This window comes from Neolamprologus brichardi, chromosome 11 (genome assembly GCF_056152115.1).
Source record: "Neolamprologus brichardi isolate AB-2024 chromosome 11, ASM5615211v1, whole genome shotgun sequence".
Lineage (NCBI taxonomy): Eukaryota > Metazoa > Chordata > Actinopteri > Cichliformes > Cichlidae > Neolamprologus > Neolamprologus brichardi.
Window position 1 is genome coordinate 4600983 of NC_142114.1, and position 18224 is coordinate 4619206.

Below are 18224 nucleotides of genomic sequence, written 5' to 3' on the forward strand. Positions count from 1 at the left end.
GCTGGGAGTTGACTCTTTTCAACTTTATGAAACCCTCCAAGTCCTCACTCTGACAGTTGAAGTTCTGACTCCATCTTTTCCATCTATATATTTTAGCAAAATGTTTTTCAGTCTAAAATAATGAGGCTTTATTGTGTTTACAACCTACACAAAAATGTCCCTGCTTGTGTAAAATCCTAATCAGTAGAGCTAATTGTGATGTGATTATTAGCGGATATTTTTATTTTATTTCGTAATATTACATTTCCAGTTCCAGTTACCTTAGATACAAGTATATTTAAAAAGAAATTCAATTCTACATAATAGAACATTATTAAAAGTCATTTAGCCTTACAGGTGTTAACGTTGGGTAAATACAACCTCAGATGAACAAAACATGACATGTCACAGTGTTCCATTAATTATTTAACAAAAACTAAGTCAAAATACAAAAGCAATTTGTAGAGAAAAAAAGCTCCCTTCATCCAATAGCTATTACTGTTCACCTAATAGGTTTCTGTATGACTTTATCAGTCTCTCACATTGTTGTAGAGCAATTTGACCCACTCTGAAATTGCTGGCATATCCACTCTTGGGAACATTGTGGCATCACGTTAACACACATCCAGACCAGTAAACCGACATAACCTTTGCTTTTACAGAGGTTCCCACACTTGCAGCACTTGGCTGTTAGTTGCCTATTAATTCCTATGGAAGCAGTAACAAATTTTTTCTACACACTGCTTCTGCATTTTTAGCTTAGTTTTAGCTGAATAAATAATGACACACTGTAATATGTTGTAATATGTGTTTTTGTTCATCAGAGGCTGCATTTGCCTAATTGTAAGATCTGGTAAGGATCAGATGACTTTTATTATGACCTGATATGCAAAACATTATAACTGAAAGGGTGTACTTTCCTTTGCAAGTCATTGTCCTGTATCTGTTTGAGATGAATTATTTCACAGGGCTTACTGGATCTTACAAAGTGTTGCTATAGTATATTTTTTATAATACATAGTTATACATATTTGATTTCACTGTTAATCTACTACTACAGTATGCATATATAAGTAATCTATGTTTCAAAATGTATCAGCTTTTGTGTTGAGAATGATTATGAACTTTTCAAGATGTATTGAATAAAAAGTATGAGTGCGAGTAAACTGCAATTTCTGCATGGAAATACAGCATATTCAGCATATTTCCCTCCTGGATTAATAAAGTCCCTTGCGGTGATTTTATCTTGTGATTTTTATTTCGACCACTAGATGTCGTGCTTTGCTAATAAAACTTGTGATTTGTTGCGTCACTTTTCCAAATTAACATATCCTAAACTATATTCAGTTTAAATAGCAAAACATCTGCACCAATAAGAATGTATGATGATGTATTTTTTGAAATAATTTGCTTTATCACTGTGGTCTCAATATTTTCGAAGTCAAACTACATTTATAGGAAATAAAACATTTTTGAAACACGTTTCTGATTCATTGAAATAACATGTTCAGTCGTTGTTTCTGTGCTATTTGAACTAAAAATTAAACAAACAAACAAACAAAATCAGACTTGCTTAAGGATACGCTAGAAGTCACTTGTAAACGTGCGTTACTTCACCTGCACATCTGCAGCAGCCTAAACCGGAAGTAACAAGACTCCTTCGTAGATACTTCACAATAAAAACCAAAAATAAAAACCTTGAGCTACCACCAGGCCGTAGTATTCCATTTTAAATTATGTTCGATTGGTTATATGTGTCTATTGATGATATAATTACAACGCTGAACGAGCTATGACCTTAAATCCTCCAGTAAATTGATGTTTTATTTTGATGACAAACAGGCGATCGGAAGTGCACTTTTTGTATCTTTCGGCTAGGCTTGACGGCTCGTTACTGCTTTTTCTCCCTCTCAGTGTTGTGAAGTAAGGGCAAACCTCGGGTGTCGATATTAAAGCTACCTGTCAAGCTGCGGAATAACGTTACCAGCTGAACATCGTGGATTATATGCGTTTCGATTAGCAGACTTCCAAACAGTATCTTGGCGCTTCAGTTATGGATATGAGCGGGGCGGCGTGGAGGGGAGAGGGGGATTTAAATTTCTTTTCGTCCCGACAGCTTCTTTTGATTTGAAGTAGTTACGGTGCACCTCAGCAGAAAAAAACGGCCAGTGTTTCCTCGCGATAAAAGTTACTACAGCAGTCGACGTTATTTCTCGCGGGCTTGCTTGATTTTTTTACGAATCAGTTTTAGGGTTGTGTAGAGTTTGTGTTTTTCGTGGAGAGCGGAGGAGGTGAAGTGAAAACGGCTCTCGGAGTCGGGACTGACCGCTGGAGTTGGTCCTGAAAAATGGAGGCTGTTATCGAGAAGGAATGCAGCGCGCTCGGAGGACTCTTTCAAACTGTTATCGCAGACATGAAAGTAAGCCTTTTAAACTTTACACTATCACTTAATTTATCAAAGAGCCACATCCAAAACATAACTAGCCACTTGACTCCCCTAACAGCAGCCTGGTAACTGGTAAACGAGAGCCGTGGTTAGTTAGCTAAGTTTAAACTTACACTTAGAGCCAGGCTTTTGATCTCAGCTTAAAATCAACCCTAACCTCTTGTATGCATTTATACGAATAGAAAAATGATTTTCACTTGATGGTTATCAGCTTGTGTGGCCATAATGTAAATTGCCCTGCTTCTTTTGTTTTGCTTTTTTGCGGTAAGTGTTTTTTACGTTTCAATGCAGTCTTCTTATTTGCTCCAGTTTGAAGCAGATGTAGTGACCAACATTAAAGGCTAACTGGGGCAGTCACAAAACTAGGGCGTCTTGTTTTGATGTTATTTTTTGACAGAGCTTGGCTGATGAGACAATTAGCTGATTCCCCAGCTGTTGTGTTTGCCTAATGGAAATTCCGGGGACCTAGCTGTCAGTGTAGAAACCTACCCACAGGGTCTGAAGCCTCTGACATGGCCTGCCTGATGGAGTCAGAAAGTTTGTTATGAGACCTCCTTCACGCCTCACTCCCTGCTCCACAGAATTTTTTTTTTTAGCTGTCAGGCCACTCTGCTTGCAAGGTAGTGCCAATAAAAAATGTGCAAATGCACGTAGTAATCTAAACAAAAAAGATTCAAATTCCCATTGTCTTTTATGGCACAGCTGATGAAGATATGCCTGCCTACTGTAACCTTTCACAGTATGTAAGCCTAATCTGTTGAGGAGTGATGGCAGGATAGGGTAGATGCAGGGGAAGCCCATTCGTCTTGGTGATGTTTAGAGGGAGATAGTCAACAGGAGGTTTGCAGAGGGGACCAGGATGACACGATGAGAGAAGATGGGCAGAGGTGATGTAAGGGTCCCTAGTCTCTACTACTCTTGGTAGTAGAAACTAGGGATGGTGTTTGGGTGTAAAGTTTGACAGCATAATATAACATTCCTCAGGCCTCTGACAGTAGTAACACATTAATGGCGAACATGTGCTCATGCTATAGTCATCAGTTTATCTTGTGCTCCCTCACTAGCTCCTCTTGACGACGGATTAGGCCACTTGGTCTCTTTAATGGTTTTGATAAAAGACTCTTCAGCTATTTTCAGCCTGAGACCTGAATTAGGAAACATTTAAAGCCCCCCTATTGGGAACCAGGCTCATTATACCATAGTATTAGAGCTAAAAGACATCTCTGACCCATTTTGAAATCTAACACGCGCAGGACGTCGTTGAGCCCATTTCTGTTTTTCAGTTAAATGTGTCTGTGCAGGAAATATTGAATAAAACATGGGTGAAATGAAAGCCAGATTCTTGGGAGAGCCAAAGATTTTCATTTGCATACAACTGATTGATTCATTTTTAGCTTTAATTTCCAGAAACCCTCAGGTCTGCTGTTGATAAGGTGGGAAAACATGTTATTTTGGGGTTTGGTTGCATAGGGAAGCCTAAACCTTGGCTTAGATTTGTTTAGCCCTGCAGGTGAGGTGAGGCATCAGTATGACCTTTATCGGTTTAATTCTTATGCAACTGTGGGAAAAGTGAAATCTGATCATGTCATGAGATCTTGTCAGTCAGTCATGATTGAGTCTTTTTTTCTTTTTTTTACTTCCACAGAGCAGCTACCCTATTTGGGAGGACTTTATCACCAAGGCAGGCAAACTGCAGTCGCAGCTCAGGTGAGAGCATGTTTTTGTGCATGTGTATGTGTGTTTTTATGTCTTTTACTCATAGAGGTAGATATTGCATAACCTAAAAGATGGGGGCATTATCATTCTCGAGACTAATCACAACAGGTTATAAATTTTTACAGGCTAAAGGAGATTACTTGCACATGAACATCTTTGTATTGCTGTGACCATTTCCTCTAAATGGACAAGAGGACCCAAACCAGGCCAGAAAACTAGCACAGCAGACCCACTTGTTATGGTGGTCTAAGGGTTTGGGCTTTTCCTCAAATTTGTTACCTGTCTGTGTCATTCTCTGAAGCTTCCATGTCACAAGCTTAATCACCAACACATGAAAACGTGACACGTGCAGGTTAATGATAAGACTGTGGCCTTTTCTTTTTCAAAATTGTGAGGTTTAACAGGTGCATATTTTCCTCTGTGTGTTGAATGTGACAAACAAACGGAGAATAACACCGTATTCACAAGGGGATGATGAAATAAACATAATATATACGAAAATCTAAAGATTCGGGATTTACAATCTTTTTTTAACGACAAGTACGTTACTAATCGTTGCATTTGTGATGACGTTTGAGCAAATTCAGATAGGTGGGATAATAAACACAGGGCTGATTAACTAAAACAACACATTATTTAGTCTATTAATAATAATATCTCATGCACGCCAATGGCACAATGAAGTGAATAAATACATATATCCATCACTTACACAGCTGATGATTCGCTTGCAAAATATGGGGTATTGAAGAATTGCTCTATAGCAATAGCAGTCTCTAAGATGTATGTGTCATGGGATAGACACCCAAGTCACTATTGCGTAACTTCTATGGTACCTCACGAAGATCCTCTTTAGCACTAAGGGTGTAAATTCTGGAAAGATGTCAGTACAATTTCATTCTCAAGAAGTTTCAAGGAGCCACATGGACATAATGAGCAATGGAATTTACACAAATGTCTCATCCATTAGCAATACTGCACAGGGGTCTTTTACATTTCCCTCTTCATCATTTTACCGTCTTTACGACATTCCTCTATTGTACAGTTACACACCTTTTGCCGTTATTATTCCAAGTCCTCCTCTAACAATGGATGCCAATCCCAGCCACCTCTCCTAGTTGTTTTTAAGTGGGCACGTGTCACCAGTCCAATAACTTATGACAGCCGAAATAAAAGCTCATTGTCCATTGGGTTCTGCAAACACAAGTGTCCTGTGGTTTCAATTATTCTGTGATTAACAGTGCATGGCATTTTTCTTTCCATTTAAGTGTCCACGTGTCCTCAAACAGACTAACAGGGACAGCTGTATAAAGGCTCAGTGACTTAACAATTATTTCCAAGAGGAATTCCATGTCCTCTTTGTCCATTTTCTCACTGTTAGGGATGATTAATGGTGATATGTTATTCAAGTGTCTCCATCATTCAGGGGTTAAATATGTGACCCTGCCATGCTAAGGCTCAGGGGAGTATTTGTGACCTCTTTGCTAATGACTGGTTGTTTAGCAGAACAGTGTTTGTGTGTCTGGGTCTCCGAACATTGGTAAAAGTACAAACCTGCTGATTTTGACTTGGGAGGGGGGGGGGGGGGGGGGGTGAGTTCACACTAGGAGCTTTTTATTTAGTCTCAGTACACTAGTGTTAGCTGGATGATTGTTTGCCTTTTTCGTGGCATGTACTGTATAGTCATTGTGTCAGTTGGACAGCTCTGTGAGGATGAGCCAGTTGACGCTCTCAGAAAACATTTCATCCTTCACAGGATCATTTTAGACTTAATGTTCCTGATTAATCTTGGCCTACAGCCTGCTACAGTCTGCAGTGGTTGTTGCGTATGGGTGCCTTTAATGATGCCCTTGCTGCTGGATCACTAATAAGTGCAGGATTGCTCATGGTGACCTACAAATAAGACTTATTCTTTTGCCTTTAAAGCCTCTCTCAAGCCATTACAAATGCAAAAATAGCCCTTTTGACTACATCACAACCCCCAACCCACAGTCCTCTGTAATCTGTTTGGGGAGTGGACTACATAGAGGGGCGCACATACACACAAACACATACGCAAATACGACACAAACACACCCACCTTCCCTCCTTGGCCTGGATAAGTGACTAGCCAGCAGTGTTAGCGGCATATGTCTGTGTGTGTAATGATGCCCTAAGGCAGACTACTCTGTAATTTAGCCCCTCTGCCCCCCTCTCCCCTACGAAGTAACTAGGAAATCAACCAATTACAGTGTTCGGGTAGTTCTGTCATTTTTTTTCCCTTTGCTCTTTGTGGTTCTAAAGAGCCATTGTGCGCGCACACACACACGCACAAATATATATACACATGTGATTGCGTATAGAACAGAGCTTTGAAGAAGGAAGGCAGGGTGGAATATAGGCTAACTGATTTCTAATGACAGTCCTCCTTTAACTTGTCAGTGTTTGGTCTGTTTGGTGTACCGAGGTTGACACAGCTGTGTCCAAGCTGGGCTTTGATACGGTCCCCCACCATTCTGCTTTTAAGTTCATTTTCTGTTGAAAGAGACCAACATAAACCTTAAAAAGACAGCCCGTGTTGGATTTGAACTGTTTTTCTATCTTTAGAAAAACTTGCTTGGCTCAAATAAGCAGTAGGATATGGATATAGATTCATTTATTGATAAAGAGCTATCAATTTGAGTTGAACAGACCCTCTTCCTACTCAAACTTGCTCCAGTTTCTTTGCAGTTTCTGCTGCACTAAGAATAGGGCTGTGAGGGCAGTGGTGCTGAATGTGTCATTGTCAGAAAGTGCACTTTGCTGGACTGTGTCAGTCTGTATAGGGAGTTTGAATTGGCTTGACCAAAGCCTTCTGGAATAAAGTTAAAGTCATTTTTGCTAAATCAAGAACAGGGGTGTGTGCAGATTTTAAGACCATCGGTTGAAGTCAGGTCACTGAATTGTACTGCTGTCGAGAGCTGATTCTTTTTTTTTTTTCTGTCTTATTTTTGGCATGTTGAAACTTTTTAGCCATCTGTCCGTCCATTTTATCCATTTTCTGGTCCTTATGTGGGACTGTGTCACAGGACCAGCACTCTGAGTAGTGATAGTCAGACCTCTCTCTCCTCAGCCACCTCATAGAGCTCTTCTAGGCATTCATTAAGGCATTCTCAAGGTATCCAAAAGACATAATCTCTCCAGCATGTCCTGGATCGGCCCTAGGTTCTCCTCCCAGTTGGGTTAGGGTTACCAATTTTCTTTGTGTTGTAACACAAAAAGGTCACAGAGCTGGAATTAATGGTAAAACTAGACTAATAGCATTTTCTTGCAAAAGTATGTAGCAGATAAAAGCAGATAATCATCACAAGTAACGGTTAACTACCACATATTGTACTTAAGTTGTCTGGAGCCAGGGTTGCTGAAAGCAGTGTTTGCACAAGTCTGCTTTGAATTTATGAGTTAAACTTGACTTTGCTGCAAATGCACGTAAAATATGATCCATAGACCAATGTGTGCATGTTATAAATTAGTGGGGGCAGATATCAGTTAGAGGTTGTTCTGGTGCCCGCACTGGGCTTTAAATAGAAAGGAATCTATGTCTGCCTGCGCGTATGTTTCTTTTTCCATTCGCGGGACACACCCCAGGATCTTCTGGTCAGCTCTGAAACAACACAACACTTGTTAGGCAATATTGCGTGAGGTTTTTTGCAGTGATAAAGAAAAAGTTTTGTCCTTTGAAGGATGCTAGCACCTAACAGCCCTGCTCTGACTAATCTTTGAATCAGGGTTGTTTATCATCTGGTCTGCTTTTCCTTTCTGTCAGCCCTGCATAAGGCCCCTCTGAGATATCTCCAAACAACTTCATTGAAACAGTGAGATACAAATGCACACTATATGTAAGTCAGCATAAGGAATGTATGTGAAGCAGAATTTATTTCCAGCATTTGTTCTCAGTGTTGGGGAGTAACGGAATACATGTACCGCCGTTACGTATTTAAAATACAAAATATGAGTAACTGTATTCCGTTACAGTTACCGTTTAAAAAGGTGGTATTTAGAATACAGTTACTTTGTTGAAATAAATGGATTACACGGCGGTACTTCCCTGTTTCATATTGTGGCGGGTCAGGACTGTTTGGGTTTTGTTTGACAGCTACGTTCTGTTGCTCCAGGTGGCAGCGTTACGGTTGTCATGGTTACAGGGTGACGCTCTCTCTCTGCGTGTTTCCTGGGTGAGAGAGCGCCTGTTGTTGTTGTGCTAAGCTAATAGGCAGAATGCTGCAGGTATAGCTCTGAAGAATGTAGCATCATAGGCAGTGTAGTCCGTGCTGCAGGGAGAATGGACTGCCATACACGTTATGTGTCTGTGAGCTAGGGAGGGAGAAAAAGGAAAAGTACGAGCAAAAACGGGAGCTGGAAGCATGTAAATATAATAATAACCACTGCAGCCAAGAAGAGTGCCTGACGAGCCCAGTTGTAAGTAAGCTATTAAGCTATTAAAGCTAGTTTTCGGCTACGAGCCCGACACAGAACCCACCGTATTAGTCAGAGGTCCCTTTACTACGGTTCGGAGCCGCGGACCTTCAGTAACAGTAATAAATCACAGCAATAGTACATTCATGTAGTTGTAAACAGCATGATAATATATTAAGTAATCCAAAGTATTCAGAATACGTTACTCTCATTGAGTAACGTAACGGAATACGTTACAGAATACATTTTGGGGCATGTATTCTGTATTCTGTAATGGAATACATTTTAAAAGTAACCTTCCCAACACTGCTTGTTCTTGGTTGAAACCCAGTTTCCTTCTATCCCAAAAGATATGTATTAATAGAAAATGATTTATTATTGCGCTCCTGATAATACTGTGAGACATAAATTAAACGGTGTCAAGTCAATGCTGTAGAACCAGGGTTGATTTTCTAATTAGCTTATTCCTTCATTGTTCCTTCCTGTTGTATCCAGGATCCAGCATTACCCACACTGCAACACAACTGCTGACAGATTGATTGAGGTTTAGGTGTGTTGTGCAAAAACCTTTCAGCATTGCCTTGTATGTGTCATTGGATAAACATCTGTTTTCATGCCTCCATGCTGGCGACAAACCATTCGTAGCCTGAGGCATTATGCTTTCGGTCACCATCATCCATGCAGAAATGTAATATCCAAAGAATGCCTGGAGCAAAGTTAAGTAAAGTAAAAATGTTTAATAGGAAAAATTGATAAAGAATAAAAGTAGGGGGGCATTGTGACAACAGTTCGTATTTGTGCAGATGTCTAATTAGTGACACTAAACCCTTATTTGAAGGTATCGCCTATTATTGCTGGAGAAAAAGTTAAAGAAGGCAAGTTTGAGATGGTTTGGACATGTACAAAGGAGGGATGGTGAACAGAGGAGGAAGACCACTGAGACAGTTCATGAGTGTAGTGACTTGCAGAGGGTTCGTATGACAAAGAAGGATGCAAGGAATAGGATAGGATGGTGGCAGATGACCCTTAGAGGGACTATCCAAAAGAAGAAGAAGCCTTTATGAACAAAAAAAACATGGATGGAACCTGACTATACGATGGTGGCTACAACCCTGATGTGTTATTGCTATTTCTGTCGTACATTTTTCTTGGAATATTAATACCTTTGTTCCCTTTGCAGTTCTGTCCCGTAATCAGTTATGTGTTGTTTTTTTTTCCAGTTGTGAAACGTAGTTCCTAGTGTGAAACTCCCAGGTTGTGTTATGAAGGTTTTCTCTTTACCCATGGAAGTTAACAAGTATTTGACAAATTAACATCCCCTGTGTTAGAACAAACAATCTATTGTGGCTGGGAGTGCTGTGGAAAATTTCTCATCAATTGTCTTTCTTTGTCTGGCACGCGTGACAGATTGCGGTTGTCTAGTCTCTGTTTGGTAGATCTGATATCACATACATGCACGTGCCCACACCGAGAGCCTTTCATCTATTTATACCTGTGATCTTAATCAATGGGAGATCTGAAGTACGTTAACTTGTCAGTGGGTTCGACAGTTAAGCCGCCTGCTGCAAGCACACACAACAGCTGGTCTGCCAGACAGCCAGGTCGGCAGTCAAGTTGGTGTACTAGGAAGACGGTTTCTGTAATGAGTAAAACAGAAAGTAATCAACACAAGACTTCCATTCTTTTTTATGATGCACTGGATTTTGCCCTTTCTGTAATCTGCCACGATTAAAGGGTAATTTATACTGCACTTGCACTTTGCTAAGCGATGCAAGATGACAGGAACGCCGGTTTAAGTTGCACACTCGCTCTTCCATTTCACAGCCGAACAGGGTAGATCCCATTGATCCTTTCATTGACCTGTAAGTGTGGCAAACTCGAGAGCCGCTCTGCTGAGCCAGACAGATTCCAGTGGTCTCTTAAGTAATTGCATAGACATTCCTCACACAGCAGGGCACATTCAAGTTTTAACCTAAATACACACTAAACAATATGTTCAGTATACTCTAGCACATTTATGCCATTTTCACACATGAATTTCGGGGTATTTTTCCACAGTTGTCCTTTCTCATATGTAGCACACAGCAGGAAAGGGTCCGCTAAAGGAAGTGATCGCGGTTTAGGCGAGAGAGCTGCCTGGGTAGAGCATGTAGGAGGCAGCACACGTGATGTCCACTGTTTTAATGGTGAATGTAGCAGAGAGTTATCGGTTATGCTGGACTGTACTAACGCCTCCCTGTTGGGTGGCTCTTTTCATCTTAAAATGATCAGATTTGTTTGTGTCTTTGACTACCATCACTTGTATGCTGCAGTTCATTTTTTTTTTTTTAGTAAATTTTTTGTCATTTTATTTTAAATCAACCTTTGTCTTTCTCATTTCTTCTAGGGCGACAGTGGTTGCCGTGGCCGCCTTCCTAGATGCATTTCAGAAAGTGGCCGACTTGGCTACCAACTCAAGAGGTAGGAAGTTTCAGTGTGTAGCCGGTAGTAGTATTCTCCATCAAACCTACTGTTCGTCTCTTACACGACAGACCGAACTGCTCACAGGGCTAAAACTGTTGCGTCATTGTTTGACAGTCTATGTGTCTTATTACTCGTGCGTCACTGTGTTTGTGTAGCTCTGCTGTGCTTCTGTCATATGGGTAGTAAATCACTCAGTACCCTGTTTGAAGCTCTGCTGCAGGCTTTTGTCTTGCACCTCTACCCCCCTCTTCTCTGCTTCGTTCGACAGACCCCCACCTACACCCCACTTCGGCTACATCTGGACTCTGTGGTAGCATGCTTTAATTCTGTATGTTTATGAGAGCGTAAGGGAGAGGGTGAAAGATCTCATCCCTCCCCAGCCTTGACACCTCCAGCCCTGCACCAAGCTATTAATAGAAACTGAGATAGACATACACATTCATCACCTCACTCACAGCAAAGAGAACGAGAGAAGAGTGTATGGAGCTAAAGAGAGAGTCGGGGGAGTGCAGGGAGTCTTTGCTCTCTTCGCTCTCTGGTGTTGAACTCATACAGTAGATCTGTTGGCTTTGAAGGAGTCATATTCAGTTAGCTTAAGAGCATTGTGTCATTTTCTTTGTGCTCTTTCATCACTTTCCATTTTTGTTATCTTTATATATAGTATTATATGGTAGGGGTATCATATACCACCCCTCATTTTTTGTTGCTCTGTTTTTCAGACTTTACTAAACACCTAGCGATTCAGAATAGAGGCAAACATGGATAATGAGTTATAATACACTGCTGCATGTCTGAGACACAGGTAGATAACCTGTCCATAAGAACTTTACTAAGATATTATAATGAGTCTCAAACAGATTTACAGATCGAATTTAAAATCATCCATTATACCGAAGTTACACATTTAACCTTTTGTGTGAGTTATTGTCAGTAGCTTACAAAAGCTTTGACAGTATCTTATAGCAAAGGGATTTTAATCTGCTTATCACTGCATTATCTTTTAAAATGCTTGTATAAAAATGCTTTAAAGTAATTGAGATCGAACTATAATACCATCAAACCTACATGGGCACACATGCACTCTTTGTCTACCTAATGGCGGTATTCCTGCAAGACAAGGTTGTTTGATTTTCCGTGGTGATTAAAGACTTTACTGAATTGGCTAGGCATTAGTGAGCTCAGAGAGCTGCTGTAATGACAACATGTGTTGGAGAGATAATGGGGAGAGAAGAACATTGAGTAAAGATGTGTTCTTTTGATATTTTGAAACAGTTTGGTATGCCCTTTGAGCCAAACTGTCAAATGTCTATGTCGGAATCCAAGAGCACATGCTCCAACTGAAGTGTTTTAGTGGTGCACCAGTTGTTACCCATCAGCACCTTAGCAGAGTTAGCCTGAAATCTACACAGTTTTCCTTACTTCTGTAAAATTTGGTGCCCAAACACTTTGATGCGTTCATTAACAGAAACAGAGAGACCTGTTTGGAGTTTTCCACTGCTCTGAAAAACAATGATACTGTATTGCCCCAAATAAATGCGGAGGCTGTCAGATTATCAGTAATATATGGTCGATAAAGGAGAGATTAGGCAAGTCTTATTTCTTGCCTCAGATTTCTCAGGATAACAGTCCGTTTTAAAACAGTTGAAGTAATTATTATTCAGAGGCAGCTGGCACTGAAAGTGTTCGGTTAGCTCAGTTTAACTGCAGGAGAACGTTAGGAGACTTTGAACTTGTTTTTAGTCATGGATTAAATAAAACTGTAGTGGGCAGGAAAAAGGTCAGGTGTCACAGACGAGTCTTCAGTGTTGAGAAAAAGAAAGGTATTGATACCGTGTGCAGTTTTAACAGCTAAACTTAGCTTTCAGTGGGACTCAAAGATTACATTAACCATCAGATTTGTATCCATTAAACTTGTTTTAATTTCATTTAGTAGATTTTTTTTATGTATACAGACTTCAGAGGGGCTAAAATTGGCTAGATTTTTAGGTCTTTTTGGGAAACAAATCTTTCAACATCTCACTTCGTCTCATTCAAGATCTTACTGATGCTTGTGCTGAAATGCAGTAAAAAAATTTTTTTTAAATGTCATAGTCTGTGTGTGTGCGTCTTCAGGTGCTTCTGAGGCCACACGTTTATGCATGTCCTATATTAAAGGTCAATTAACGTCTTAATCATAATAAGAGAGGTTTCGATTGCCCTTTTGGGTAGTTAATGTGTTGTATTGCTTTTTATATATTGGGAGGATTATAGTATATAAAGATTTAAGGGGTGATCTATAAAACCGGCAGACTTTGATATCTGACAGCAGGTACTTTTATTGGCGTTAACATGAAAGGACTGCTTTATCAGTCAGATTAGAGAAGCAGCATGAGGTTCGACTTTGCTTTGTGGTGTTTTATAAAAACTGCGACATGTGAGAAGTGCATTTCAAATTGTATCTTTGTTTTTATTGAACAGGACAGTAGGTGTGTGTGTGTGTGGGGGGGGGGAGCCATGGCAGCACCCCATCCAAGATTTAGTTTTAAATAATGCATTTAAATGTACACCCGCCTGTGTACAGCATTTACACTCATGGAGATATGTTTGATGTGTATTACCCTACAAATCATTACACATCCCTGCACATAAAATCCTTTCATATCCACTTAGTCCTCTAGTATGAAGTTAGGGGGTTTTCTGACTCCATTTAAACTTATTTTTAGCACTGGATGGCTTTCATGTGCAGCAGCAGGTGTGAGATGCAACCCAAAATGCTCCTGTGTTTTAAAGGAGAAATGTTGAGCTAGAAAGAGATTTCAGCACCACCAGTGGTAATTTCTTTGCCAATAAAAACACACTGAGACGGCCATCCTTCTCTGGGGAGCAAGCACGGAAACAAGTGGTGACTTAAAGAAGATCAAATTTGCATTTTTCAATCAAGACTGTCTAGATTAATTTTGCTGGGCTGGTTGGCTTTGTCTAGGTCGGGGATGTTACCCAGAGGGACGTTGTGGGGTAGGGACTAAACCCTGTGAGTGGAGTGTTGGGAAACAAAAGGATAGCATGCTATACAACACAGTAGTGTCTTACACTGGTATTAGGTTTTAATTATATTGTTTCTCTTCTATAATCAGAGTTAGATACTTGATGGTCTTTGTAGACCTTAAAATAGAAGTTTACGGTCCCATTGGGAATAATAATTAGGTTGTATAAAGTGTCTCAAAGTTATCTGTTTGTATGATTGACCAGTATTATTGTTGTTGTTAGAAATATGCTCTTCATAGACTATCTGCTTATCAAAAACCTCAACGATTCTTCGACTGAAGGAGCATCTTCACTAGAGAGCTGAAGATGAACATGTGCAGTAAACGTCGCACTGAGTTATTGTGGAGATCAGGGTTGCTGGTAATAAAAAGCTGTAAAACAGTGGTCGCCTTTGACAGCTCCCTGAGTTCCAGCACTAAAATGAAAGCACCTTTTTCACAGAATCTAACCCTTTTCTAATATTTTCCTTGGAAAGTAGGTTTTTTTTTTTTTACCAACTCTGGCTTCTCTCGTATATTTTATTATTCCTCATGCGATAAGTCAGTTGCTTTATCAGATTAGAATGTAGCCATATGGTTTCTTGATTACTGCCGACAGGGTTTTGGAGTAGCTCTCTCAGGCCTGTATAGTGGCTATATAAATAAATGTTTGCTACAAATTACATTCAGACATTATTCTACACTTATTCCCCTGAGCTCTTATTGATATTGAAGTGCATGAAGCCCACTGAGGCAACCTTTAGATTGAAGAAATTGTGTAAAATCTCAGTAGTGCTTTGTAGCCATACTGTAATTGTTTCAAGCAAAACACACTGGTCTTTTAAAACAACCCCCCGGTGTTAACATTAGTAAATAGTCATTGCATGAGCTAACCATTGTGGTTTAATAAAACTCTTCAGCCAAGTTTTGGATGTAGTCCAGCGAATGTCTGTAGCAATATAATTATTAGCTGTTGCTAGATGTTTCTGTAGAAATGTGATTTATAGTGTTTGAATTCAGTGATGAGGACCAGATGTATTGATAAAGATTAGCAGAAGAGAAAAAGCGTGCGAACCTCGAGCATTACGCCAGTTTCTTTAATACATGGACCAAACCAAGCTAAAGACACACATGTATTACCAAAATAAACTCAAAAGTTTGTCTACAGTTGTAAAGGTCTAAGCTTACTGGTTTATTAGTTGAATACAATCAAGGAACTCGAATGTCAAGTGGATAAAGTTTAATAAAAGTAACAAAGATTGACTTTAGTTTTAGGGCAAAGCATTTCTTATCCTAAGGTAGACAATAAATTACTCCTTAAGCTTCTGGACATTTTCTGTGCTGTTGGAAAAACCAACATCGGCACTGCAGACCAGACCAAACCATCAGCTGAAAGATTCAACATATGCCAGGACAGATAAGGTTGTTGGATTTCTTTTGTCTCTGATTGTTAAACCTACTTATCTGCATTAAAGCATTCATCTGTGTGGTGATACAAACACAGAATCAGTGAGACATAAGAAACAAATAAAGATAGAAGACAGAAAACTTAAATCTGTAGCTACCCTGGATTGCATTGGTTTCAGGCTCAATTGCATTTAAACAGGTTTCATCAAGTGATGCTAGTTATGCTCAGGCATTGCTCTTTAGTAAGCTTTTTTCTTCACTGTTGACTTCACTCTTTCATTTATCCTTCACGCACGCACGCACGCACGCACGCACGCACGCACGCACGCACGCACGCACGCACGCACGCACGCATCTACAGAGATGACCTTGAAGCAGTGTGACAGTGTTTGTGCTAATAGGTATAATGGTTCTATTTGATTTAAACTCATGTGAAAACGTTAATGATTAAACATGTTTTGAACATGTCCTCCTGTGCCCTAGAAACTGGCAAACAAGCTGACACTAAGAGGTGTCTGTGAATTTACTGAAGGAAAAAGAGTGACCTTCTTTTAGTTAGTTGTTAAATTAGATTCCAGTTGACGGTGCTATGATTTGATTACACGGATACTCACAGGCTTGTTTGCTTCCAAAATGGAAACGATATACAACCCTAATTCCAAAAAGAGGTGGCACAGAAAATGTAAATAAAAACAGAACACAGTGATTTGCAAATCTCATAAATCTGTAATATGTTCACAATACAACATAAAAACATGTCAAATTTTGAGGAACTTTATCATTATTACAATACAAACAAGGTCATTTATTTGCAAATTGTGTCTGTCATCATTTTAAATTTTTTGGAATTTGGATTTTTGTATTGATTTTTTTTTCAAGATTTAGAGTTAACCTTTAACGTTTCTCTCTTTTTTTAAAAAAAAAAATATTTCTGAACAAGGTGCTGGGTGGTAGATGAAAAACAAGCTGATGTAGTGTTTTGCACAACTTTCTCTTTCCATGGAGACAACACAAGGCAGTCTGGAGTGTCTATTTCCTGACTGCAAAAACTTGAAACAGTAGCGGTCATTGGTGAAGAAGGAGACAAAGCCTTATTGAATCCCTGAAGAGAGAGAGAGAGCGATAACAGGGGCACGAGAACAGACAAAAACAGCTTTTCTGGAGAATAATCCTTTCTCTTGTTTCATCAAGCGACAGTCCATTTTCCATGTAGATCTTCTTTCCCTCTGTTTAGTATCAAATTATAGATGCATCATTGTTTCCTCTTTTACAGAAAGATCTTGTGTGTCTGTATCTGTTTCTGTGTGCCTGTGGTCTTTTTTTTAGCTTGTTTGTGTGTACATGTATATCTGTGTTACCTTTCTCAAGGCAGCCGCAGTGAAACAGCTGGCGGCATCTGGCCTACACAGAGAGATGATCTCACTGTATGCAACAATTGAGACACCAAAAGCTAAAGTTACAATTAATAATATAAAGAGATGTTTACACTTTATAAGAACTGCATATTATTGGAGTGAAGCGGTCTCTTCGATGAACCTCTTGTCTCGCAGCTGTCTCCAGCGTCACTGTGTTGGACTGCATATGGCGACAGCAGTCCTTGTACAAGCGTGCAGCCTCAGTAAGTTTGGCATGACTCAAGTTCAATACGATGGAGTGTCGGTCTGTGGGGTGAGGCATTCTCTGGAGAGACAGCCCAGTGACATCAAGGACAGCATACTGGCCAGACAGGAAGGAGGCTGACTTGTTAGCATTCACAAAACTTTCAAAATAAGATGAGCAACGATATTTGTCCACGAGTAAAGTGATGAGAGGTAGTCCTTTTCTTTTGGACAAAAACGGTAAAGATAATAATAGGTAGTATAAAAGATGGATGTAGCCACCATGACATCACTGATTAGTTAGTGAAGCCTCAAGCTGTTTTTTTTTTGGGGGGGGGGGTTTCTCTCATCGCCATCTTGGTGTTTTGAAATCAAATGTGCCAAACAAGGAGTGGATATGATTGTGAAACCGAGGACTCCACAAGTTCATTGACAACTTATTATCCAATGAGCACACGCTAGATAGTCCTCCTTTCTGACTTGTGCAATGCCCATCGATTACAAAATAAAGTTAATGTTTTATTCAATGAAACTAGTGATTAAGCCCATTAAGTTTCCAGGAAAGTATTTACTGAGGTGTATACATGTTTTCTGTCTTTTATTATATCTGTTATTTAGCCCATATTAGCAGTTTGCCTAAATAAGGTCTGTGTGGGAAACAGTGCACTTGTCTCTCACACCTAATTTCCCCAGACGAGTTCACAGCAATAAAAATAATCCATTCAGTTTCACAAGCAGGTTGGCAGGTGTTAGGATTCTGTCGCTACTTGTAGAGTGTGTACATACCCAGTGTGCTGTTTAAGTGTGTGTCTGCATGTGGATGTGAGCCTGTGCACATACAGTATGTTAATCCCCGTGACTCTGTCAGCAGCTCTGATGTTGAGTCTGTTTGGACACGTTTGAGTCCGTGGAGATGAAATAGACACCTGCCACAAAGCTTACTTGTAGAAGCCTGTTGGATCTGTTATAACCTAAAAAGATTAGTTAGCAACTCTTTTGTAGAGCTTATAATTACTTTAATCCTCCTGTGATCTATATCAAATACATAAACAAAATAAATGTTCCATGAAAATTTTTTTTAAGGCTCTAACCCTAAAGGCCAGATATTTTATTGTACTCCCATGGTGTAATATTAGTTAGCTGTTATTAAAAGGATAAATCTCATGTACATCCTGTCTG

The 18224-nt window shown here is 39.7% G+C and overlaps 1 protein-coding gene across 7 annotated transcripts in view; it reads left to right on the top strand.

Moving 5' to 3' along the window:
• Positions 1–1852: 1852 nt before the first annotated feature.
• Positions 1853–18224, top strand: part of LOC102786982 (protein MTSS 1-like) — a 48427-nt gene continuing 32055 nt past the window's right edge. For all 7 annotated transcript variants that reach the window (XM_087848016.1, XM_006795866.2, XM_006795871.2 and 4 more), the window contains exons 1-3: positions 1853–2398; positions 4071–4132; positions 10962–11035. In XM_087848016.1, coding sequence (XP_087704142.1) covers positions 2327–2398; positions 4071–4132; positions 10962–11035 — 208 coding nt within the window. In that variant the 5' untranslated portion in view covers positions 1853–2326. The remainder of the gene's footprint in view (positions 2399–4070; positions 4133–10961; positions 11036–18224) is intronic.